The sequence below is a fragment of the Zootoca vivipara genome, chromosome 12, assembly GCF_963506605.1.
Source record: "Zootoca vivipara chromosome 12, rZooViv1.1, whole genome shotgun sequence".
NCBI classification, from domain to species: domain Eukaryota; kingdom Metazoa; phylum Chordata; class Lepidosauria; order Squamata; family Lacertidae; genus Zootoca; species Zootoca vivipara.
The window spans coordinates 13,515,062-13,541,539 of record NC_083287.1 but is presented as its reverse complement, the minus strand read 5'-3'; the positions used below and the strand labels follow the sequence as shown (position 1 = coordinate 13,541,539).

Sequence of the window (26,478 nt, the reverse complement as noted above, 5' to 3'; positions counted from 1 at the left end):
GTCTGTCTGTCTGACACCCATCTGCCTGGATGCCAGTGATTGCATGGTCAGGCAGAGTCCCCCAAAGCCACCAGGCAGCCCCCAAGCGGAATGATGACACAAGACCACGTTCTATGAGATTAAAATTGGCCACAACTTTATTAAGAATTTGGATGTAGGGAGACCTTGGCTCAGGCATTGGGCGTATATCCTTCCCAGCCCCCAGCCAGGGATCTGGGTAATTTCAGGGTTATCCAGCATGTGGGGGGGGGTTGGTCTAGCTCTGAAGAACATATGTTCAAGCAGATAGCCCACCCCCCTTCGATTGCAGCCGCTGGAGAGGGAGGGCAATGATAGCCTATTGCGTATGGTCAATGCCTCCCCCTTAGCCCCATTTACAGGAACCCTGTTATTGTCGCCGCAATGGGGGCGATGATCTCTTGTAGTATAATACATGCAAGACGTGGGCGACACACAATGATCTCCAAGTCATTACTTTTCTAAAGGAAATCGAAATACTGAGTTAAACATCTGGAAAACATTAGAACTGGACATTCAGTTGGAGTGATACATTTGAAAAATGCATTGGAACTAGATACCAACAGTTTGTTTCCAGAGTTGCGAGTTTGTAAGTCTCTGTGGCTTTTACTTAAGGTTTTATATATATATATGTTTTTCTCAGAAGCTTGATAAATAATGTATGGTGAGTAATGTAAAACTGACTTGGAGATCATTGTGTGTCGCCCACGTGTTGCATGTCTTATACTACTATTTGTATCAGCAGCACAGGTACATTTCCCCAGTGATTATCTCTTGGGCAAGAGTCAAGAGGCTGCTGAGTACATGATCTCAGGCTTGAGGGATTGTGGCTGCCCACGTCCCAGACTCCCCCCTTCGTAGCCATTCCTTTCCTGAACAGAACAAAGTTGGAATGGCGCAAATCCATACTTGAAGTGATTTTATATGACTTTCTAAAGTTTTCCCAGTGAGCCAGTACATAGGTGCATTTATCAGTGAATTGTTACATTTAGTAATGTGCAGCGGAGTCCCTTTGAATAGAGATTTTTTTTGGGGGGGGAGACTCTGTTATGAAGTGTTATGTGGGGACATTTGCAGTAGTGATTGTGTTGATTTTGGTAGCTGGTGTGTGTGTGTGTGCGTGAGAGAGAGAGAGAGAGAGAGAGAAATTCCAGTAACACTAGTCATATATTCCGCTGAGAAAGTATAAGCTGTGAGGAACTTGGCTAGGCTGACATTTTCACTCCTCCCAGTTTTCTGTTTTCCAGCCGAACTTTGTAGGTTTTTTGGAGGGCACTAAATTTGCTGAGTTATCACTGGGCAGCTTGGGTTTTTTAAAAATGTTTTGTTTTTGCTTTTGTATACAAAGGGAGTCATCCGAGTGTGTAGAAGTAACACAGTAGTCTTGTGATTTTGGGTGCCGGGCAATCTGAATCGATTGCTTTTGTTCCCATGATCTATGCCAGGCTTCCTGAACCTCGGCCCTCCAGATGTTTTGAGACTACAATTCCCATCATCCCTGACCACTGGTCCTGTTAGCTAGGGATCGTGGGAGTTGTAGGCCAAAAACATCTGGAGGGCCGAGTTTGAGGAAGCCTGATTTATGCGTACTGTCTCAAAACAACAACGAAGTGCCATTATTTATGTAAAAGTGATGGGGAATAGACCCTGAATCTCTCTGCAGGGAATAAGTGAGCTGGCTGCAAGAGTTCACAGCTAGATCAAAGCAGCTATTGAGAAAGGTCGTACAAAATGAATCCCATTAGAAATCTAGAATGTGCGGAGGAAATAGGAAGATAAAATCCACTTTTCTTCTTGCAGTAGTTGCTGGTGTATCTTTATGGGGATTGCTGTCCTTAAAATAACACATCAACGTGATTAAACACTGTTTCCATCCTTTGTGTGTTACAGGGGCAAAAAGGATTTCCTGGAGCTATGGGTCAGAAGGTATTGTTCATGGTTTGGCAAGTGTATATGCAAAAGCATGGAAATAAAATGGGACAGCAGAAGAAGCGTGATTGGCTGAAAGCTATGAAAGGATAATTGGCTCAAATATGATTAGGAAAGTCCTGCTTGGTGGATGATAGCATGCTGCAATGCAGAGGAAGATTGGAAAGATAATAGTGTTTGATAATGTCACTCGTCAAATTTGTCAGCAGGCTATCAGTGATGCTCAAGTCTTCTTTGGGTTGATTCAGAATCAAGGTGGGAATTACAAGCATCAGCAAAAATGTTTGGTGGTCAAACTAGAAGTGATGTGATCAGTGCAATCACTTTTAAAGAAAGAAATAGCTGATCTGGATTGGAAGTCTGGATGGGGCATTAAACCTTTGCCCCTCACTGCAGTCCTGATCAGGACTCCATGGACTCAGCTACATTAGAAAAGAAGCAGCAATTTTAATGCACTATAAACATGCAACACCAGATGGCGCCAGAGAGCAGAACATTTTAAAAATGGTTTTCGATAGGGATTTTTTTCCTTTTGTTATAATGATCTAATTTCTGACTTATTTATAGCATTTCCCCCCTATGTCTAGATCCACTCCATGTCTGCTAATTGTGTTGGAAAGAACTCTTCCATTTGTACTAGATTTGGATCCTCCCTTTCCATCCTTCATTATTTTCACCAGGTGGTTTATTAAATGTTGCGAAGGAGTCGGGCTATTTGAATAACTTAACAGCCCTGCTCATTTTCCACATGGCTGCTCTATGTTGCATCAAACAAGTGTTATCCCCTCGCTTTCCAGGGCATTGCCTGTTATTTGCTTGCTGCGACAATCTGGTGGGAAGTGGGATTGTTGTGCAAGACCTCCCAATAAGCCACTATTAATTGTGCAACCTGAATTTGCCAATATGTCCTTGAATCTCACTCCGAACCAGCAACTGTCTGGTTTTTAAGAAGTACTGTACAGTGGTACCTCAGAAGTTGGACGTAATCCATTCTGGAAGGATGTTTGACTTCTGAAACATTCGGTTTCTGAGGTGCAGCTTCTGATTGGCTCTTGCAATTGGAAGAGCCAACTAGAAGCCGCTAGTCTGCCGCATCGGGCGTTCGGCTTCCAAAAAACGTTTGAAAGCCAGAACACTTAGTTCTGGGTTTTCGATTTTCGGGAGCCAAAACGTTTGGCAACGGAGACGATCGAGAACCAAGCTTTGACCGTACTTGATATCTTGGTCATTTGGGGTGCTTTGGTACAAAAGGCAGGCGATATAAATATTGTAATTAATAAACAGAGGCTTTCGGTAGCCATTTCCCCTCAATTTCATTGTGTTTTATGTATTTCCATTAGGGTGAGGCTGGCAACCCTGGAATTGCAGGAGAACCTGGGCCAAAAGGAACCTCTGGGAGAATGGTAAGCCAATCCTTTATGCCCTCTTCATATCAAAATGTGCTTGAAACACACACACACACACACATACACTGCTTACTCCCATTGCTTACACAATTGCAATCCTGACATGGAGAGGTATCTGGATTTAAGCTTGTCATGTCATGAGGGCGTGTGCAATGCCTTGGACTAAATCCTGGCATCAGTAGGCAAAGCCTTAGCTCCCCATTTAAGCCATGAAGTTCACTCACAACATGAACCTACCCCAAAGGGTTGCTATGAAGATAAAACTGGAAAAGACTAAGCATCCCACCGAGACCGTCTTGGAAGGTGGGCAGGATATATTGTGATTAGTAATAATAATACCTGAAAGAGTAATTTGGAGTAATTGTGCGTTTGGCTTTCCTTAAGACACAACTCTGTTTTTTCCACTGTAGGTCTCATCTGGTGACAACCAGGCATAAGTTTCAACAGGCCCATTTTTCATTTTTAGGATCCTGAAGGGTTGGTTGCCAAAGCTGAAGTGAAACACTGATTCAATATATTTTGATTCCGTGTCAATTATCACCTCCCAGTACTCCCAGTACTCTGTGTTCATATATTATACAGTGGTACCTCGGTTTACAAACACAATTGGTTCCAGAAGTCTGTACTTAACTTGAAGCGAACTTTCCCATTGAAAGAAATGGAAAGTGGATTAATCCGTTCCAGACAGGTCCGTGGAGTACTTAAACTGAAAATACTCAATCTGAGGCATACTTAATGAGCACGGCCCGGAGGAATATTCCCCAGATAAAAGCTTTCCTATTACTCAGATTGCAACTAGCACTGTCTGTTGTTTTAGGCTGAAATCCTAACTCCACTTTACCTGAGAGTAAGCTCCATTACATTCAGCAGAACTTTCTCCTTAAAAGCCTCCCTAAACAGGGCTGCCTTCAGATGTCTTCTAAAAGTCTGGTACTTGTTTTTCTCTTTGACATCTGATGGGAGGGCGTTCCACAGGGCGGGCGCCACTACCGAGAAGGTCCTCTGCCTGGTTCCCTGCAACTTGGCTTCTCGCAATGAGGGAACCGCCAGAAGGCCCTCGGTGCTGGACCTCAGTGTCCGGGCAGAATGATGGAGGTGAAGACGCTCCTTCAGGTATACTGGACCGAGGCCATTTAGGGCTTTAAAGGTCAGCACCAACACTTTGAACTGTGCTCGGAAACGTACTGGGAGCCAATGTAGATATTTCAAGACCAGTGTTATGTGGTCTCAGTGGCCGCTCCCAGTCACCAGTCTAGCTGCCGCATTCTGGATTAATTGCAGTTTCCGAGTCACCTTCAAAGGTAGCCCCACGTAGAGCGTATTGCAGTAGTCCAAGCGAGAGATAACTAGAGCATGCACCACTCTGGCGAGACAGTCTGCAGGCAGGTAGGGTCTCAGCCTGCATACCAGATGGAGCTGATAGACAGCTGCCCTGGACATAGAATTGACCTGCGCCTCCATGGACAGCTGTGAGTCCAAAATGACTCCCAGGCTGCGCACCTGGTCCTTCAGGGGCACAGTTACCCCATTCAGGACCAGGGAGTCCTCCACACCTGCCCACCTCCTGTCCCCCACAAACAGTACTTCTGTCTTGTCAGGATTCAACCTCAATCTGTTAGCCGCCATCCATCCTCCAACCGCACAAAACAAAAAACAATAAAAAACCATATTTAAAATAAGAATATATCCACGCAAAATAGACACTTGTGGTAAATACCAATTTATCCAGCTGGGAAAAACTTGTAGAAATAAGGAGTCGTGGATTTTCCAGAAATTGCAGATAGTGGTTTGCCTGTCGTAACTCGACAGGAATGCTATTTCAGACACAATTCTCTTAAACTGAAGTATTTTTGCATGTTTTGGTCATGCTGTGACCATAATTAAAGAGATAAGGGCTGTAAAAGAGTTTTCAACTTTAGGAGTCCTATATAAATTATTGGTAACAACGATAAGAGTACAGCTAACACATTCCATCTGTGTTTATGCAAAAATAGTATTAAGGAAAGCTTGCTGGTTGGCGCTATATCAATGTTTTATACAAACCTAGGCCAAGATCCCAAGGACCACTTTAGTCATCTCTCTCTCTCTCTCTCTCTCTCTCTCTCTCTCTCTCTCACACACACACACACACACACACACTGTGTCACAAACTACTTTTCCTCTCCTTGGTTTAAAAATGGGCTGACAAAATGGGGGCGGCTAGGCTACAGTGGAAAGAGAGAGAGGCCACCCCCTTGTTTGTTTCCATTTGCAAACCACTTTTCGAGGAAACAAATCTCCAACAAAGTAGCTAACCGAAAGCACCTCAAAACAAAATAATATAGAAATTGAAACTATTCCCTGTACTCAAAATACTACTAAACAGCCAGCCCAAAGAAAACAACTCAGCCCAGAAAAGCAGACCACAGAACCACTTCAGCAGCTCAGTGTGTCATCAGCTACTGAATGCCACCGTAAAAAGATGGCTCTTTAAGGCCCATTTGCAACTTCCACAATGGTGGGGCCACCACTAAAAAGGCCCTCTGCCGTGTGATTAATTCAAGGAGGAGGAGGAGGTGGCAGCAGCAGTCCGGGGTGGGGTGTGGGGTGGGGAATGATAACAGAGATGAAATCCTCCCTCTGGAAGCAAGAAACAACATGCTGAGTCTTCTCATTCTTTGCCCCTATAAATTTAGTTCTACCATAATGATGTTGACCTTAAGGAGTCATAATTAAGACACTTTCCCAAATGTTCCTGCAGTTCCTGCAACTTTTTATAAGGAATAACTCCAGTTCACTGATTGTCTATCCCAGGCATCCCCAAACTGCGGCCCTCCAGATGTTTTGGCCTACAACTCCCATGATCCCTAGCTAACAGGACCAGTGGCCAGGGATGATGGGAATTGTAGTCCAAAACATCTGGAGGGCCAAAGTTTGGGGGTGCCTGGTCTATCCTGTATTTTACTGAAACACAAGGGGGGGGAATCCTTCCATTAGCACCTTAGAGACCAACTAAGTTTGTCATTGGTTTGAGCTTTCGTGTGCATTATCTGAAGAAGTGTGCATGCACACGAAAGCTCATACCAGTGACAAACTTAGTTGGTCTCTAAGGTGATACTGGAAGGAATTTTGTTTTGTTTTGTTTTGACTACGTCAGACCAACACGGCTACCAACCTGTAACTGTATTTTACCGTTAGGCTCATTTACCTTTTCTGTAATGCCCAAGATGCTAATTGCATTTTTAAGGAGTGTCTCTCCCCATCATTGTTTTTAGGGTCGTGAAGGTACTACTGGCCTAAAGGGTACATTAGGAGATCGTGGTCCTCCTGGACATAGGGTATGTGAATATGCCATATTTGCTTTGGGCAACCTGCTATGCATGTAGAGCTCAGTCACTGTGTGGGCTACAATAGCTGTAGGCCAAATGTGATATATAATTTACTCCTCCATCTATATCACCATAGCTAATTCATTCTTTTTCTTGTGTGGACTGAGTTAGGCTGGAGTAAGGTGTGTCATTTTAGGGTAGCGGTTCTCAAACGTTGGTGTCGCAAGTGTGATCGGAAGATTCAAGGACAATCAAAGAAACATTTAAACATTTCAGTGCAGTATAGTTTAGTATCTTTTTTTTTAATTTGCAGAATATAGATAGATATCTTTCAAATGAAAGCAAGAACACTGCGTGATACTGAATCCTAGGTGTGTTTTCCAACATATTTCTTATTTTAAAAAAAATATGGTGTCACCCCATATTTCTAAGTTATAAACCGAATCAACAGAACAAACAGTTTTGCTGAATGACTGTTGATATTCTGCTGCAGTTGCCTCACTTAATGACTTTCCTTTCAACTTCATTATCAATTGTGACTATGCACAGAAAGCTATTTGTTCTAATATAATATGCTATCTTTCTTCTTTCAGGGTATTAAAGGAGCAAAGGGTGTGGCTTCTTTTTCCGTATGTATTCACCACATCATGGACCTTAAATATTCAGAAAGGTTCTATAATCCCCCCCAGATTACTCAACTTTCCTTCTCTTTCTCCCTCTGTAGCCGTGCGAGCTCATTGCTTATATTCGTGAGCACAGCTGTAAGTATTGATTCTTACTGATACTGGTACATAGCCCTGTTCAAGCATTCAGTTAAATGATTCTCCTATTGTCATGGGCAGATAGAACACCCATAATCATACACTATAGCTTTTATTGACTACTGACCTCCACAGGCTTAAGAAGCCGACAAGTTTCCACATAGCTTTGGGAGACTCTCTGCCTGATCTGGGTAGCTGCCTTGCCAACACTTTAGTTCTGCTATAGGGAGTAATCTCCGGCTATTGTCATGATAGCTCCTTGACGACCATTTCCATTGTTGTGTCATAGCTCAGGTCCTGCAGCCCTATGCTACTGTGATGTAAGTTAAAGGTAAAAGGACCCCTGATCATTAGGTCTAGTCATGGACGACTCTGGGGTTGCGGAAACGCCATTAACCTTCCCACCGGAGTGGTACCTATTTATCTACTTGCACTTTGACGTGGTTTTGAACTGCTAGGTTGGCAGGAGCAGGGACCAAGCAACGGGAGCTTACCCCGTCGCGGGGATTCGAACCGCCAACCTTCTGATTGGCAAGCCCTAGGCTCTGTGGTTTAACCCACAACGCCACCCTCTGTGTACTACTTTCCTAATTCTGCTTTTTTTTTTTACTTTTCATGGGAGCCAGAAAGGCCTACACCAAGATATAAACACAATTGGGAGCTGGTGAATTTGTCCTTTCTTCAAGACCAGCCCCTAGCACCTTTTGCTTCATTCAATAATTCATTTATTCATTCTTGTTTAACTCCACCAGCCAAGCTTATCCTCACAGTGGTCACTTGCTATATCTGAGGTTGCATCCACACCACGATTTAAAACACATATATGCCACTTTAACAGCCATGGCTTTCCCCCCACCCCCAATAATACTAGGAATTATATTTACCCATAAGAGAGCTCTAATTCCCAGCACCCTTAACTAACTAAAGTGCCCACGATTTTTGGGGGGACATCATGTGCTTTAAATGCACAAATTGCATATGACATTCAGAGTTACACCCCATTGCTACGCCATTCTGTTCAAAAGGATTTCTGTAAAATAATAGCTGAAGCATTCTATGATAACTAGAAGAGATGCTTGAACATTTGCTACATAATTTGCCATTATACCCAAAGGAGTGTCTCCACCCCCATCGTTCAGCCCTTACACTGAGGTCTAGCTCTGAGGGCCTTCTGGTGGTTCCCTCACTGAGAGAAGCAAAGTTACAGGGAACCAGGCAGAGGGCCTTCTCGGTGGTGGCGCCTGCCTTCCCATCATTTGTCAAGGAAATAAACAACTCTCTGACTTTTAGAAGACATCTGAAGGCAACCTTGTTTAGGGAAGTTTTTAATGTTTGGTGTATTATTGTGTTTTTAATATTCTTTTGGGGGCCGCCCAGAGTGGCTGGGGAAACCCAGCCAGATGGGCAGGGTATAAATAATAAGTTGTTGTTGTTGTTGTTGTTGTTAATGATACTATATTATTTTTTTCTCTTTCCTTTAGCTTGTTATCAAGGTAGGCACTTAACATTATACTGCAGCTGTTAAGTGGATTTATGTGGTACATTTGTGAATTTTCTCTTTTTGTCTGTAGTAAATTGTTGTGCACTGTTTTTGTTATGGTTTTGTAAAAGTTTTGTTGTATAATTATGCATTGTATGGTATCTGATGCAATGAGAAAAACTTTTTTTAAAAAAACCACCCAATGATAATATTAGCATCATCGTTTACTTCTAAATAACCTAAATATTATTAAAAAATGCTCTTTTTATAATTGTTATTAAATTTTAAATTATTTAATTTAGAATATTCATTTAAACAACCTTAAAATATCATTTTGCATATCATAAATCCCTGCATATTTTATATAAACTAAACCATTCAGTATTCCATTATTATTCCCATCAAAACTTATTTACACTGTTGAATTTATCTTAATGTTGTCAATGTTTTCAAGTGTACACAGTTTCCCCCATATATTCAATAAACATTTCCCAATCTTCTTTCAATGAATGCTTAAATAAGATGAGATAAGATATCTTTATTGTCATTGTTCCCTTGCGGGAACAACGAAATTACTCGGTTGCTACATCTACTCAGATAAAGCATTCCGCATAATCCAGACTTACAAAAACCTAATTAAAAACAGTAAATATAATACAAAATAACAAGTAAAATAAGATTACTTCAAAGTCCAGGCTTCCTATTTAAGGCCAAAATCGCTCTGGAGAAGAAACTGTTCCTGAGACTGCTCGTTCTTGCCTGCATTGTTCTATATCTCCGTCCCGATGGCAGGAGCTCAAAGAAATGGTGACCAGGGTGCGTTGGATCTCTTGATATGTCTAGACTTTGTTCATGCATCATCTGATAAGGTGCTTGAGTGATGAATCTCACTCTCTGGCCCAAGAGATTGCATGATATGTCCTCATTGTAGCATGTGGCCCCCGGAAGGAAATGTGGCCCTTGGCTGCAAAACGTCTCCTACCCCCGCTATAGCTACTGCCCCATTTAGGAACCCCTTTTGCACATACCAGCTTACCATGTGGAATGGCATGGGGACAAGTCTGTGTGGTTTGTCTTCACAGCGCCATCTAACATTACTGCTCACAGCTGATAAACCTCTGCCTTTGTAGAGATGTTGATGAACTTGCAACACAGAGACTATCTTGGAACAGTTTCAAGCATCTTTCCTGCCAAGCTGCCCTCACGCTGACTTGGGGGTGTCTCATTCATGCTACGGAAAGCTAAGAGAATTCTCCACCCCTGTTTGTTTTATTTTTTGAAAAGATTTGTAGATTCCTTTCTAAACTACAAAAATAAAATAGAGCATTTCCATTTTGTAAAAACCCTCACCAGCAGAAGCAAAGGAGAACGGAACACAGAGATTTTGTCTCCTGACTTCTGGTCAGGAGATTTTGTCTTCTGACTCGATAAAGCCATCTGCTCTTTTGTCCTAGGGACGCCAGAATGCCCAGTATATCCCATGGAATTAGTGTTTGCCCTGGATGTATCTCAAGACACCACACCTCAGATGTTCGACCGGATGAGGGAGATCATCATAGCAATTGTGAAGGACCTCAGAATCAGAGAAAGCAACTGTCCTGTGGGAGCCAGGGTGGGTGTCGTGTCCTATAGCTCTAGCACCCGCTATCTGATCCGCTTCTCGGATTTTCGCAGCAAGGACCATTTGCTTCAAGAGCTCAAGGCACTTTCTTATCAGAGAGCCGAGAGCCGACGGGACACGGGTGCATCGATGAGGTTTGTTGCCAGGAATGTCTTCAAGAGAACTCTCCAAGGTGCTAACATGAGAAAAGTTGCTCTCTTTTTCAGCCACGGTCAGGCTGCAGATCCAAATTCCTTCAACACAGCTGTCCTTGAATACAGTGCCTTAGAGATCCTTCCAGTGGTCATTGCATTTAATAACATCACCGAGCTCCATCATCCCTTTGCGGTGAGGACAACTATAGTCTTTTACTTCTTTTGCATTTAGCGATTATGTTTTGCTCTGTATTTATGGAAGCCAGGGCCGGATTTAGGTTTGATGAGGCCCTAAGCTACTGACGGTAATGGGGCCCTTCATATAGAATAGAATAGAATAGAATAGAATAGAATAGAATAGAATAGAATAGAATAGAATAGAATAGAATAGATCTCTATTGTCATTGTCCCCTTGTGGGAACAACAAAATTTATCGGTTGCCATATCAACTCAAATAAGACGCTCCACATGAATTAAAATACTAATAAGTGCAATACAGTACAGAACAATATAACAAATAAATAAGATGACTCCAGAGTCCAGAGTTTCCATTTAAGGCCAAGATTGCTCTAGGAAAGAAACTGTTCTTGAGACGGCTCGTTCTCGCCTTCATTGTTCTATATCTCCGTCCCGATGGTAGGAGCTCAAAGAAGTGATGACCAGGATGCGATGGGTCTCTTGATATACCTAATGCCTTTCTGTGGCACCTGATGGTATAGATATGTTCTAAGGTGGAGAGTGAACAGCCAATGATACTCTCTGCTGTTTTAATAATTCTACACAATCCTTTCCCGAGAAGCGCAGCTTCCGTACTACACACCTAAACCATAAGTGAGCACGCTCTCAATGGCACAGCGATAGAAGGCAAGCAGCAACTTTTGCAGAAGATGATTTTTCCTTAAAATTCTGTCCAGCTGTCATTTGTCAACAACAAATTGTCACTGTTATTTGTGTAGAACTATATGGTAATATAGTTAAAATAGGTAAAATATGGTTTTGGGGACGCAGGTGGCGCTGTGGGTTAAACCACTGAGCCTAGGGCTTGCCGATCAGAAGGTCGGCAGTTCGAATCCCTGCGACGGGGTGAGCTCCCATTGCTCGGTCCCAGCTCCTGCCCACCTAGCAGTTCAAAAGCACGTCAAAGTGCAAGTAGATAAATAGGGACCGCTCCGGCGGGAAGGTAAACGGTGTTGTTATTATTATTATTATTATTATTATTATTATTATTATTATTATTATTATTATTCCACCCTATACCCGCAGGTCTCAGGGCAGTTCACAAGTTGTTGTTGTTGTTGATGATGATGATGTTGTTGTTGTTGTTGTTGTTGTTGTTGTTGTATTTACTACCTGAAGTTTTTTCTCCTCCTTTTCATTTTTTCTTTCTAGATGGATGATTCTGGACAGTTTCAAGTCCTTCGCATTCCAAGCAAAGGAGATTACACATCGTTTTTGCATGGACTCCAACTGTGCACCCTTTGTTACGGTATGAAGCATAATCTTCTTGCAGTTACAATTTTCAAGAAACATGTTTATTTGATAGTGCTGAGCCATAAGGCTGACAGAGCTTGGCGCAGGTAGGTAGCCGTGTTGGTCTGACGTAGTCGAAACAAAATTTTAAAAAATTCCTTCCAGTAGCACCTTAGAGACCAACAAAGTTTGTCATTGGTATGAGATTCCGTGTGCAGAGAAAAGGATCTGACCACTACTCCCTTCTTATGGTGCTGACTCGGATTCTGTCTTCATTTTGTCCCGGCTGCTTCTGCTAAAACACCCCTTTATCCTCTTCATCTTTTATGCTGGGCAGTGCGGTGAATACAAATTGACATGCGATGAAAATCAAGGCATCCAATGAAAGTTAAACCTACCAGAAATGTAGCGTTGATTAAAGGTTTTGAAAAAACAGCAATTAAGCAGTTATTGTAAGGATATTTCCAGGGCGTGGGGCTGATTTTTAAACAGTTGATGAGTGAGCCAGAGGAGCGACTAAGAGAAACTCATCTAAACTTTTATTTAGATTCACTGATTTTAGGTTGGGGTGTTTTTTTTTTTTGCTATTATAAGCCATGGCTTATGCAAATAACTAACAAGATCAAACAAATTGGCCTAAATCCTGAAGATCTTTTAAATGGAACTCGGAACAAGGCAAAAATAATTATTACCGTATATTCCGGCGTATAAGACGACTGGGCGTATAAGATGACCCCCAAGTTTTCCAGTTAAAATATAGAGTTTGGGATATACTCGCTGTATAAGAAATATGACCCGGCATATAAGATGACCCCCCAACTTTTGAGAAGATTTTCCTGGGTTAAAAAGTAGTCTTATACGCAGGAATATACAGTACTCAGAGACTTCATGATGTCGAATTACAACAAGAAGATGCCTTACTCCCGGAGAATTATAGATGTCTAAAATTGTGGCCTAATTTTACAGCTTCTCCTTACTTATCTAACATCACATGTAATATACTATTGAGATATAGTAGAGATGTAAATTTTGTACTCGTTTAAGGGTGTTGAACGAGCTTTCACCTGTTGCATTTGACACGGGTAATATTAAAATAAGGAAAGAATTGTCTCAATATTTGGAAATGTGACTCTCAAACCACCAATAATGAGTTTAGGAGCGCATGGGAGACTTTAGATAATCAAAGTTCCCAGTGTTGATAGAATGCAGGAATGGTCACAATGGTCATTTTTATGAGTATTCTGTACCATTTTTATGGGATGTTACGCTTTCTGCAAATTTTGTACACCACCTAACCCTGACATTTTATAATTTATATGGATATTTATTTAAATCTATATAGATATCTCAACAACTCTGAGTCCAGCCAAGCACTAGAAAGGAACATAACTCCCCAGCATTTCCCCAACGGAGGCTGTGAGCCAATTCAATTCTGAGAAGAATTCTTTCCTTTTGCTTGGAGCATTCCATTTGTTTCTAAGAGGCAACTTACCCCCTTGTGTGTGGGAGTGTTCAGGGAGGCAGCAGAGGATATATTGTTTATTAATATCCTTCCTAACTTGCGCTAGCAAGTTCCTTTACTTAGCAGAGTTTCACATTCCCCTTTTAAACTCACAGCGGGTAGCTTGTTGCAGGCTTGTGTAAGCCTCTCTCTCTTAGGTTCGTGGTAGGTTCCCTTATATCCCTCTTAAAAGAATAAGCACACGACAATCTTGTTTAAGATTATAAAAGATGTTTACTCACATCATCAGTTCACAGTTGGACCCCTGAAGGCAGACTTAGTTACAAAGTATATGCATGTGGATCTACCCCATATGGAGGAATGATCCCAGTGTCCTCTGTTGACTGAAAAGCCAACACAGCATCTCAAGCTAAAAAGCTGATCCAACGTAGAAGGAAGTGAGAGAGAGAGAGAGAGAGAGAGAGAGAGAGAGAGAGAGAGAGAGAGAGAGAGAGAGAGAGAGAGAGCTGCGTGCCTTGTCCTTTTGTTACCTGAACAGATAAGGTCACACCCACCTCTAGTCACATGCTAAGGAAGTATGTCCCAGCCAGGAGGAAACAGGAAGTTTTTGACTGGCTGGACCAAACATTCCCTCACATGTCCACTCTAGGAAAACAAGGAATGTTGTACTTGACTGCTATTCATGTATCACATCCCACATTGTGCAGTTTGTAAACCGATGTCTGAAACATGTGTTCGTTTCCAGATAAATGTGAACGAAATGCTGCCTGCGAACGTACCAGAAGAGCTCTCCTGCCTTTGGGATACGTGGACACGGCTTTCATTTTGGATACTTCACGGGCAATGAATCCCAGCGAATTTGAGAAACTGAAAGGTTTCTTAAGCAGCGCACTCGACGCCTTTGAGGTCTCCTCTGAGCCCGCGGCTTCTTCAGTGGGCGACAGGGTGGCTGTGGTGAGCCACGCTGCACCAGCTTTCAGGCCCCAGACACAGCAACCGCCGGCAAAAAAAGAGTTTGACTTGGTGACTTACGGCAAGACGCAGTCAATGAAAAGACATATCCGGGAATCCCTTCGACAGCTGGGTGGAGAAGCTGCTCTTGGCCATGCCATCCAATGGACAATCAACAATATTTTCTCAGCATCTCCCAACCCAAGGAAACACAAGGCTCTCATCATTGTATCTGCTGGGGAAACGAGTCATTGGGATAAAGAAGTGTTGAAGAAAGCATCTCTGAGAGCCAAGTGCCAAGGCTATGCCCTGTTGGTACTCTCCTTGGGACCTAAGTACAATGGCACAGAACTTGAGGAGCTGGCAAGTCGACCCTTGGAGCAACATTTGATTCAGCTTGGCAGAATTCACAAGCCTGAACTGGGATACGCGTTTAGGTTCCTGAAACCCTTTCTATACCTCCTTCGGAGTAAGTTATCGAGATGTGATTTTGAAAGAGTACGCAGCTTTCCATCTCTCTGTTGTTTTTAAGTTTGTTCTGTTGCTGTAGCATGCTTGCGGAGATCTTTTGGGCTCTCCATACCCCTCTGTGCCAGATTAGACATGATCATGGCCTACTGAGTGTCTCTTCACTGGCCTGGCCCTCTACTGTTCTGATTGGCCAACAAACTTGGAAAAGAGGAGAGAGAACAGTTTTCTCAACTTGTAGCATATAATAACAATAATAATAATAATAATAATAATAATAATAATAATAATTATACCCCACCTATCTGTCTGGGTTTCCCCAGCCACTCTGGGCAGCTCCCAACATAATATTTTTTTAAAAAAAACCAATAGAACATTAAACATTAAAAACTTCCCTAAACAGGGCTGCCTTCAGATGTCTTCTAAAAGTCAGATAGTTGTTTATTTCCTTGACATCTGGTGGGAGGGCGTTCCACAGGGCAGGCACCACCACTGAGAAGGCCCTCTGCCTGGTTTCCTGCAACCTCATTTCTCGCAGTGAAGGCCCTCGGAGCTGGACCTCAGTGTCCAGGCAGAGTGATGGGGGTGGAGATGCTCCTTCACAACTGTTCTCTCTCTCTTCTGGTGGAATCTAATTAGAAGAAGCAATGTGATCCTGCTTCCTCCTCCACCCACAAGAAACCCACTCATCCCTAGCTACCCCATGATCAGGGGAAGTTCTAGGATAGTATAACCAGACATTCCACTGATGAAAATAGAGACCCTCCTGTGCAAGACAGAGTGATACTGGGGTGAAGTTTGGCAACCCAGCTGCAAGGCCGGGTGGGTAATGGTGGACCGACAGAATCCACACTCAGTTATGCTGCAAGCAGTAAATGGGAACTGAAACTACAGGTGGATGGTTTCTGATGATAAAAGCATCAAGGCAGAGCATGCGCTACGTCGCAAGTGAAATAAGCACAGTGTAGCATCTAACCCATTTTGAGGACACTGAGCCCATTTTATAGCAATAAATTATTAGCCCCCGTGTATCAATCCATGGCATAGAAATCTTAAGCAGAAATCACAACTGAGCGGTAAATTTTAGTATTTATTATTTATTGCATTTATTCATCGTTTCGTATATTTTAAAAGTATTGAAGTGTAAAATACAAAACATCTACAATCAGTTAAAGACCAGATAACAAAAAGAAAACAAAATGCAAAAGTATTCCTAAAGTGTCCATCCAAGAATGCTGGGTGTTTTTGTTTTGTTTTTAAATAAAATATATAGATGCTACCACCAGTCCCTTTAAGCATATGCACAGTGCTTTTTTCTGTTCACCAAGCAATTATAGCCACAGCTTTTCCCACAGAGGACTTACAGAGGGATGGCCTACAACCCACACAGATGAAAATCCCCAGGTCCCCTCTCTTTGCAAGATAAGCACGAAACCACCTCCACTGTCAGCAAACTACAAGTCGTTCCACTCCACCCCACAATCAGGAAATCAGTTCCCAGCAACCATTCACAAAATGGGTCCTTTCCCACCTCCCCTAAAGTGTCTCGTCTCCCCCGGTCATTCCTTCTTCACAATAAACAGAGATACACATGATGTATCCCCCCCCCTTTGGCCGTGGATAAGCAGAACAAAGCAAAAATAGTCTCTTACCATTTAAAGAGATTTTAATGATCACAGCGGAAGAACAGAGAGTCCATCTCAGAGTAAAGGTGCTCCCAATTAAGGTTTACATCCACTCCCTCCCCTGAGTCATCCTCGCCACTTCCTCAGTTTGCAACCTGATCTCGCAACCACTGTGCCTTCTGTGCAGCTACCTTATCTAATCTCCGCGACCTTGGACTGATCGGCTGGACAGTTTCCAGCGAACCGGAGGCTGTTAACTATCTCTCTCTCCTGGTTCTCCCCAACTTTTGTCTTCTGAACTATGTCCCTCTGCGAACTACTGTTCCAAATCTATACTGTCCCACAGCTCCTGGGAAGATTCAGGATCCTGATCAGTAGCAGGGGGAGGGGGAGGGGAGGCTCCCACAATTCCTCATCTGTGCAGCCCTCCTCAGCACGGTCCCTGACACATGATCTTGAAGAATAATTGCATGTTTTAGCTAAAAGAATTAGAGGGAGGGCCTGGAAATTGTCTTTTGGTGTAGGGCCAGGGCCAGATGCAATCATTAGGACTTTCAGTGTAAGATTCATGAAAAGAGGGGAAATGTGAAAATACACCCTAATCATGGCAAAATCTATTTCCAAACTTTGCGAAGATTCATCCCTGTGTCTTTTTGTCACAACAGGTGGAATCAACAGCTATCCACCAGCTGAACTCCGAACAAAATGTAACAAGGTCACCTCTCAAAATACGAGATACACTTCAAGGAGTCTCAGTCTCATGTAAGTCCAGCCACTTATTTGTAAAGATTATTATAAATTAGAAAAATGTCAATCATGTGTCTATGTATGCATTGCATTCCCTGAAGAATCCTTGGCCACCTAGTATTGGGAATGGAGGGTAGGTTTTTGCCCTTGCGTCAAGATTTCCCCCAAGTACAGGGCTGCAGGCTTCTCTACAGGAGTTAAGGGGACTATTCACTTATATGAGAGAAAAATGAAAGGGTGCAGTTAAGCATACTCTTAGGGAGGGGGCCAGAGTTGTTAATCCATTTCATGGGAGGAGGAAGAACCCAATCATTCAGATCTGAACTGTTTATAGCTAATGGTTGTGACATTATGCTTGGGATGCGGGTGGTGCTGTGGTCTAAACCACTGAGCCTCTTGGGCTTGCCGATCGGAAGGTCGGCAGTTCAAATCCCCAGACAGGGTGAGTTCCCATTGCTCTGTCCCAGCTCCTGCCAACTTAGCAGTTTGAAAGCACACCAGTGCAAGTAGATAAATAGGTTTGTGAACAAACGGTGGCTCCCTCAGCCTAAAAGCAAGATGAGCGCCACAACCCATAGTCACCTTTGACTGGACTTAACCGTCAGGGGTCCTTTGCCTTTTACCTTAATAGTTGTGACAAGTCATCTCTCCCCATCCCAGGGCTTTCCTTCCCATGCCTAGGAAGGGAAAGCCACGTGGCTTTCTGCAACATCTAAGACCACATGACCTACCTGTGGCCTTCCATTTGTACTCTCCCTCTTCCTTCCACCATTGCTTTTGCCATATGATGCTGGATGCACCCCAGTTTCCAAACTCTAGGAGATTCAAGGAGTACCAGTGCTTAGCTCAGATTTTGTTTCCTTGGAAGGAAAGGTTACTGGGGACTGTGGTGTTTTGTGGTTTAATTTACACATATTTACAACCTGAGCATAAGATGGAAGGGCTCACAGCATTAACTCTCCAATAGATTTTGGTTCCCCATTAACTCTTGGCTAACTCTTCTCACTTCAAGGATGATGTGGCCTCCAGTCACATGAGGGGTGAAAGACTAACTTCTCCTTCTGGGGAGATCATTTGCTGTTGTTTTTGTGGCAAGAAGGCCAACTCTTTAGTCACGTAAAAAGGATGCTTAGCAGGCTTAGCTAAGCCCATTAACTTAACAAAGGGACTGGTGTGACCACTTCATCAGTTCCTTCTACAACAGACTCCCATCCTACAGATATAAAGCCGCAGTCTTGGACAGGATCCAAAAACATCATCCAAACCAAAGGCTATCCTACATTTCCCAGCTCATTTTCCTGCAATGTCTGCTTTCGATATTTTTCAGATGACTGAACGAGGACAAACCTGGCATTGAAAAGAAAACTGACTTCTCACCATTAGCCAGCTGCAATCAATGGTGATGAGTTTGGGTTTCTTGTTGTTAGATGGCTGTGTTTTCTGGAAACCAGATGTGGCGTATGAAGTTCGTGGAGTGGATCCTCTTTCTCTTCTTCATATTTTTTAATATGTGGTCTTTCGTTCCCAAAGATTTAGCAAGGCCATATCTTCTGACGGACAGAATGCCTTGAAAGTTCCACTCAACTTAAAGCAGTTTTTGCACACACTTTAAATGTTTTATCATTCCGTGAAAAGTATAAATAACCTCCATTTTTCCAAACACTTCAATATTTGCACTGATTCATGCCATTTTGTGCCTCTTGTGCTTTAGCCTAATGCCGAAACCCATCTTCTCCATAGCTGCCAAGTCTCCCGTTTTTCGCGGGAAACCCCCGGATTTTAATCCGTTTCCCGCTGTTATCCCGAATAGAAAAAAATCCCAGAAATCAGGATTTCCTACCAGATTTCCTACCGGATTTCCTACCAGGGAGGCTCCATTTCAGATGCCGCTCTGCCCATGCCTGGGCACCGGAAATCGGGCAGAGCGGCACCGGAAGTTGCTTCTACGCATGTCCAGACATGCGTAGAAGCGACTTCCGGTGCCGCGCCGCTGATGATCCCACATTTTTCAGCGGGAGACTGGGCAGCTACGATCTTCTCTTTCAATTCATTACTTTTATTTGTCCAGTCTCCATCTCCAGTCAGCCTTTTCTCCTCCAACCTGACCCTTTCGAACCTTTATTCACCGAGTATTTTCTAATTTCCCTTGTTCCACACCTTGCCTGTCTCTAGTTGTCTCTTGCTCCCCCACTGCTTCGTTCCTCCCACCCCCAGCAAATTATCTCTTCTCCTGTACTTGCCCTCCTGATGGCAATGAATGGAATGAAATCATTAAACTCACATTTGTTGCTGGTTTGGACTTCTCTGTAGTTCTCTCTTTATTCACGTAGCTGTTTTGCACTTACTCTGGTTCGTTGCTGGCTTTCAAGCCTGACTTACTCGAGAGGAACAAACCAGAGTCCAGACATCGCTCTAAGCAATGCTGATTTTTACCCACTCGTGCAAAGGAATGAGTGAAGCAACAACAAACAGGTTGAAATGTGCCAGCACACTGATCATTCACACTGTGGTTCAAGTAAGATAGGATAAGCTAGGAATCCTGGCTTATTGTTTACCTGTGTGTGGTTTGCTGCAGGCTTGTGATATTAGCTTGCTTGGGAGCAACAAAGCAGAATCCACCACACTAAGCAATGTCAATTTGTTTTACCCAGCACACTGTATATTGTCGTTCAAGCAGAGATGGAGGTGGGATTCCTTTCGATTTGTATTTAAAGCCAAATGATTAAATTCCAAAGCAATAATGAGAACCAAAACACAGTCATCTTTCAAAATTTTCCCTTATCCAAAATTTGTGGTGTAGTTCTGCAACCATTCCTTACAGAATTTCATATATTAGAGGGAAATGTGCCTAAAAATGAATGTATTAGTTAAAAGAGGGGAGGTGGCATTGCAAGGAGTTCCTCACAACCCCCTTTTTGTTTTAACCACTCTGAGTAATTTAGTATCATCAGCAAACTTGGCTCAAATGGGATCATTTGGGAACAAGTTAAAACAAAAACATGTCCCACAGGTAACTGATCTGTAAGTACAGAGGTACCTCGGTTTACAAACACAATTGCTTCCGGAAGTCTGTACTTAACCTGAAGCGTACTTAACCTGAAGTGAACTTTCCCATTGAAAGTAATGGAAAGTGGATTAATCCATTCCAGACAGTCCGTGGAGTACTTAAACTGAAGCGTACTTAACCTGAAGTGAACTTTCCCATTGAAAGTAATGGAAAGTGGATTAATCCGTTCCAGACGGTCCGTGGAGTACTTAAACTGAAGCGTACTTAACCTGAAGTGAACTTTCCCATTGAAAGTAATGGAAAGTGGATTAATCTGTTCCAGACGGGTCCGCAGAGTACTCAACCTGAAGCGTACTTAACCCGAGGTATGAGTGTAATTGGTTCTGGAAGTCCGTACTTAACCTGAAGCGTACTTAACCTGAAGCGTACTTAACCTGAAGCAAACTTTCCCATTGAAAGTAATGGAAAGTGGATTAATCCGTTCCAGACGGGTCCGCGGAGTACTTAAACTGAACATACTCAAACCGAGGCATACTTAAACCGAGGTATGACTGTAGCAGTAATAGTAGTAGTAGTAGTAGTAATAATAATAATAATAATAATAATAATAATAATAATAATAATAAACTTCTTGGTCTATGTTAGCAGGCAAAAGGGTTTGCAACTTGTAACTGGTTGATTAACTACTTGTGGCTTGACCCTCACTCTAGGGTTGCCATATTTCAAAAAGTGAAAATCTGGTGGTGGGACAACGATGAGTGGTCGGAGGGAGAAGAGTGGGAAGACAAGGTGTTGGAAACTGAATAGGTAAACAGGGCTGAGGGTGCTGGGAGAGTCTGTGGCAGAAAGGGGTCTAGAATCAGAGGCAGAAGCAGGAGAGGAGGGAGGCCAAGAGGCAGAGATGAGTTTGGCTGGTGAAGAGGCACAAATGTCTCCCCCTCCTGCTGCAACAGGCTTCCCTCCCTCCCTGTCTCCCAGAACTAGGAGAGACATGAAAAGGAGCGGAGGAGAGGTTGGCTTCATGCAGGCTCAGTCTCCGATTGCTTGGAGAAAGCCCTGGAGAGGAGGGGGTCTGATGCATGGGGTAAGACCTACCGGAGATGAGCTGCTTTGCTTATTAGGCCTGACACTCAACCAAATGAAGACTGTGTTTTTGCTAATAAAAAGTTAACTCCAACTTTGAACTGTGTGATTTACTGTCGGCTCTTTGGCAATACATATGAAAGAGCTGGTGGAAGAGCTGTTTGCACAAGAGAGGCAAAACTAAATTTATAGATGTCTTCATGCTTTCTGTACAGGCACACTTCTAGGTTCTACACCCATGTAGACATCATTCAGGCTAACATCTGCTGCTCTCCAGATGTTGCTGGATTACAATTATCATCGGTCCTAGGCATGAAAGATTTGGAGAGCTGTAGTCTCAACAAAATCCAGAGGGTTTCAGAGTGGTTTTGCCTGTGCTAGACTATTGCACAAGAAAACTAGAATTCAGTCCATAGAGCGTCAACACCAAAGAGGAAAATTGCTATAGAACTATAGAAACTGTTGAATAAAATGCTATTATAGCCTTGAATAAATTCTTCTGTTCAGCTCTTGCACAAGCGTTTCTGCAGCCAGTGCCTGGAACCATTTTTCTTCCCTTCACTGTTCTTTGGAATTGTGTTGCGATAAAGCTGCCTTGTTAAGCTATAACACATGGCACTGAGGATATGGCTACTGAGCAAATGACACGAAAACTGTAGGAGACAGATGTTATAAGTGAGTAAGGGACTAGTTCGGGCACTGTCAGTTTGATAAGAGCCAGCTGATAAGATACAGTCATGCAGTATTCAAAAGCTATCATAGCTCCAGTTACAGGGGGAGAGACAGCACAGAGCGAAGAACCTTGTGTTGAAAAATCTGTCAATTTTCAGTTTTCGCAGTGGCTTCCCCGCCCCCCTCTCCAGTTTTAGGCTCAGTTCTCCTTTCCACATACGTTCGAAGTTACTTTTTAAAATGTGCTCATTTTATTGTGGATCAACACATTTTAAAAATGTTTTGTGTGTCATTTTTTAAACACACACTTTACCCAGGATATGCACTGGAAAACTGCAAAATTCGGAGTCGGGCAAATTTTGAAGGTTCAATTCAATTTCAGTTCTCATATTGTTTCAGAAATTGTGAGCTGAGTAAGATTGTCTTCCATGAACATGGTCTTAACAGTGAGTCCATAAGTGGCGGTGGAGGCCAATTATGGATCCACACGTTCTTCCATAATGGGGACACGGGTTCCGAGGTGGGAGTTGATCACAGGGAGGGTTGGCCAAGTGTGCCTTCCTCTTAGCACGTTTCTCCCTTTTGTCCCGAGTTCAAGCGTCTTCAAAGTCCACGACAACTTTGGTAAAGGCTGTTCTCCAATTGGAGCGCTCAGAAGCCAGTGTTTCCCAGTTGTCCGTGTTTATACCGTGTTTCTCATATTATAAGACATGTCTTATATTTATTTTTTCCTCAAAAAAACGCACTAAGGCTTATTTTCAAGGGATGCGCCTATCACTATGTCTTATTTTCGGGGTATGGCTTATATTCCTTGAATGCTTAAAAATCCTGCTATGGCTTATTTTATGGGTATGTCTTAAAATATGAGAAACAGGGTACTACATTTTTAAAGATTTGCCTTAAGAGAGTCTTTAAACCTCTTTTGTTGACCACCAGCATTACCATAACCAGCTTTCCATTTTTAAGTTCGGAATAGAGTAGTTGCTTTGGAAGACTATCATCAGGCATCCGCACAACATGACCAGTCCAACGAAGTTGATGTTGAAGAATCATTGCTTTGACACTGGTGAGCTTTGCTCCTTCCAGTACACTGGCATTAGTTCGCCTGTCTTCCCAAGTGATGTGTACATTTTTTGGGAGACACTGTTGATGGAATCTTTTGAGGAGTTGAAGATGGTGTTTATAAGTGGTCCATGTTTCACAAGTGTACAGTAAGGTTGGCAGTACAATAGGAGCAGGTGGCGCTGAGCCACTTGGGCTTGCTGATCAGAAGGTTGGCAGTTCGAATCCCTGCGACGGGGTGAGCTCCCATTGCTCTGTCCCAGCTGCTGCCAACCTAGCAGTTCGAAAGCACACCAGTGCAAGTAGATAAATAGGTACCGCTGCAGCGGGAAGGTAAACGGCAGAAAGGCCTACAAATGGGTGCTGCTGGAGGCAGAGACATCTGGACTGGACATATGCAAGAAGGTGTGTAGGGGGCAGCTGCTGGCATTGTTCAGTGGAATCCCTAATCTGGACCTTGGGTAGTGTCATGAACTGGCAGGACTACGGAGAAGAGGAAGAGGATCCTGGCAAAGGGTGTAGCCGGGACTGGGACACATTGGGGCAAGCAATGGATGAGGAAGGAGTGGTTGGTGTAGGAAGTACGGGGTGACAGCGGAAGACGTGGGGATGGGGGATTATTGCAACCTCCTGCCGGCCAGTGCATTCCAGTTGTCCCCAAGTAACACGGCCACATGCGAAAATATTGCTATTCTAGAAGGTAGATGACTAGATTCATGTCATACCAGCATCAGACCAAACATGTGGGCGATTTACTTAGTACATGTACCAAATAAAAAGAATGTTTGCAGTGTAGACACCAGATTAACAGGCGTACGTACTGTTTCTTGTAAACGAGGAACAGAGAAGCCCTGACGCTGGATATAACAGCAACATTTCATTTCAGATTTTGTTTTTGTCTTCCTTTTAATGCCTTCCAGGTGATAAAGGAAGTCCAGAACACTTAGGAGAAGAAGCAAGTAGACTGTTAAGCTGCAGCTATCGCCATTTCTACTCTAAACAAGAATCTGTCAGAACTCTGGCCATGTTTTAAAGATGTTCACAGAATGTGCCCTCTTGGGACCAGGTCACTATCATGTGACGGTGTCACATGAGTTCCTGTGATGAGATTTACTTTAATCTTGAGAAAGCCATCCCTTTCCCTATTTTCTGCCAGATATTTGGAAATGTACCGGGTGGGTGCGTAAAAAAGAAATAGAGGAAGACGGCACAAGAGAGAGCATTAAGATAATGTCTGGCTCTCCCTCCTGCAGTTTTTAGGATTTTGTGGAACCCTCAAATGTTCTTTACGGGGTTTTAGCACATAGTTTATTTTTAAAACCCCAAAAAATGTTGCTTTCAGGGGTGCCAACTTGAATAAAATATTGGAGAGGGCTCAGGTAAGCCCCGCCCTGCATAATTGGTCACATGATGGGGCAAAGACACACAATTTTGAAAGGTGATGCCATTTACTAGGGGGAACCCTTCAAATATTTTATTCCGGGGGGCTGAAGAGACCTCGGCCCATAGCTGCCAAGTTCTCCCTTTTTTAAAGGGAAATTCCCTTATGCTGAATAGGCTTCCTCGTGAGAAAAGGGAAAACTTGACAGCTATGCCTCGGCCCCTAGGAGTTGGGTCCTATGATTGCTATTGTTAGATAGCGGAAAGGCAGGCTATAAATGAAGTGAATACAGTGGTACCTCTACTTACGAATTTAATGCGTTCCGAACGCACATTCGTAAGTCGAAAAAAATTGTAAGTCGAATCCCATAGGAATGCATTGGGAGAAAAAATTCGTAAGTCGAAGCAACCCTATCTAAAAATTCGTAAGTAGAAAAAATCCTATCTAAACCACATCCAAGATGGCGGACGGAGCTCCATTCGTAAGTAGAAGCATTCATAAGTAGAGTTATTCCTAAGTAGAGGTACCAATGTAATTTAATAATCTGCTGTAACAACATGGATGGCTTTTGCAGTGGTTCCCTGGAACCTCCTTGAATATTTTTTTGGGGGGGTCCTTGTCCCCCTGGCCCCCACCAGATGGCCTCTCTGGCACCTTGCCTATCTGCACCAGGTAACTGTGAGCCTGAAGGTGAGCATCAGAAGTTGGCACGGTCTCCCACGGTCTCCCACCTTGACAGTGGGCTCTCTGCCCAACACTCTTTGGCCACCACCTCCTCGCTCGCTTGCCCACCAGCTCTTTCCCTAGCACTGGAAGAACTAGAACTGGTCATTCCTTGACCCAATAACTGCGTCACACTTTCAGGAATCCTATATAATAATGTCCATGTTGTCCCTGCGTCCAGTTGTCCCGTGTGTCCCTGGGGTACTGCGCATGTACCCCAGAGACACGGGGATTGGACGGAGGGACAACGGCCAACCGCCGCTCCGCCAACCGCCACTCCGAAGCCCAGTCTCATGCTGGAGGTGCGCGGCGAGGCGGCGGGGGAAAGAAGCGCTCCCCCCGGCAGCCTTGCCGCGCACCTCCGGCATGGGACGGTGCTTCCTCGGCCGAAGCGGCAGCGGGCGCCGAGGGAAGCCGGCTTTGGCTTGGCGGCGGCGGGAAGAAGGGGAGGAATTCCTCCCCTTTTTCCCGCCGCCGCCAAGCCAGTCCCCGAGCCGAAGTGCGGCGCGGCGGGGGCTTTTCGCCGTTTGCCTTCCCGGAGCGAAGGGGGAGGCAAACAGCGAAAAGCACCCGCCGCGCCGCACTTCGGCTCGGGGACTGGCTTGGCGTGCGCGGCGAGGTGGCGGCGGGGGGGGGAAAGCGCTCCTCCCCCCCCCGCCGCCTCACCACGCAGCGCCGACATGGGACGGGGCTTCGGAGACCTTCTCCGAAGCCCCGTCTCATGCGGGAGGTGCCCGGCAAGGCGGCGGGGGGGGAGAAGCGCTCCTCCCCCCCGCCGCCTCACCACGCAGCGCCGGCATGGGACGGAGTTTCGGAGAAGGTCTCCGAAGCCCCGTCTCATGCGGGAGGTTTCCGGCGAGGCGGCGGGGGGGGGAGAAGCGCTCCTCCCCCCCGCCGCCTCACCACGCAGCGCCGACATGGGACGGGGCTTCGGAGACCTTCTCTGAAGCCCCGTCTCATGCGGGAGGTGTGCGGCGAGGCGGCGGGGGGGAGAAGCGCTCCTCCCCCCCGCCGCCTCACCACGCAGCGCCGACATGGGACGGGGCTTCGGAGACCTTCTCCGAGACCTTCTCCGAAGCCCCGTCTCATGCGGGAGGTGCCCGGCGAGGCGGCGGGGGGGGGAGAAGCGCTCCTCCCCCCCCGCCTCGGCACGCAGCGCCGGCATGGGAC

At 44.3% G+C, this 26,478-nt stretch overlaps 1 protein-coding gene across 1 annotated transcript in view; it reads left to right on the top strand.

Moving 5' to 3' along the window:
- The window catches only part of LOC118091932 (collagen alpha-6(VI) chain), a 61,696-nt gene extending 44,297 nt beyond the window's left edge, over positions 1-17,399 (top strand). The window contains 10 exon segments of the mRNA XM_035129537.2: positions 1,909-1,944; positions 3,288-3,350; positions 6,608-6,670; positions 7,255-7,290; positions 7,386-7,422; positions 8,904-8,915; positions 10,357-10,850; positions 12,047-12,143; positions 14,335-15,009; positions 17,299-17,399. Coding sequence (XP_034985428.2) covers positions 1,909-1,944; positions 3,288-3,350; positions 6,608-6,670; positions 7,255-7,290; positions 7,386-7,422; positions 8,904-8,915; positions 10,357-10,850; positions 12,047-12,143; positions 14,335-15,009; positions 17,299-17,399 — 1,614 coding nt within the window.
- The last annotated feature ends 9,079 nt before the right edge of the window (positions 17,400-26,478 follow it).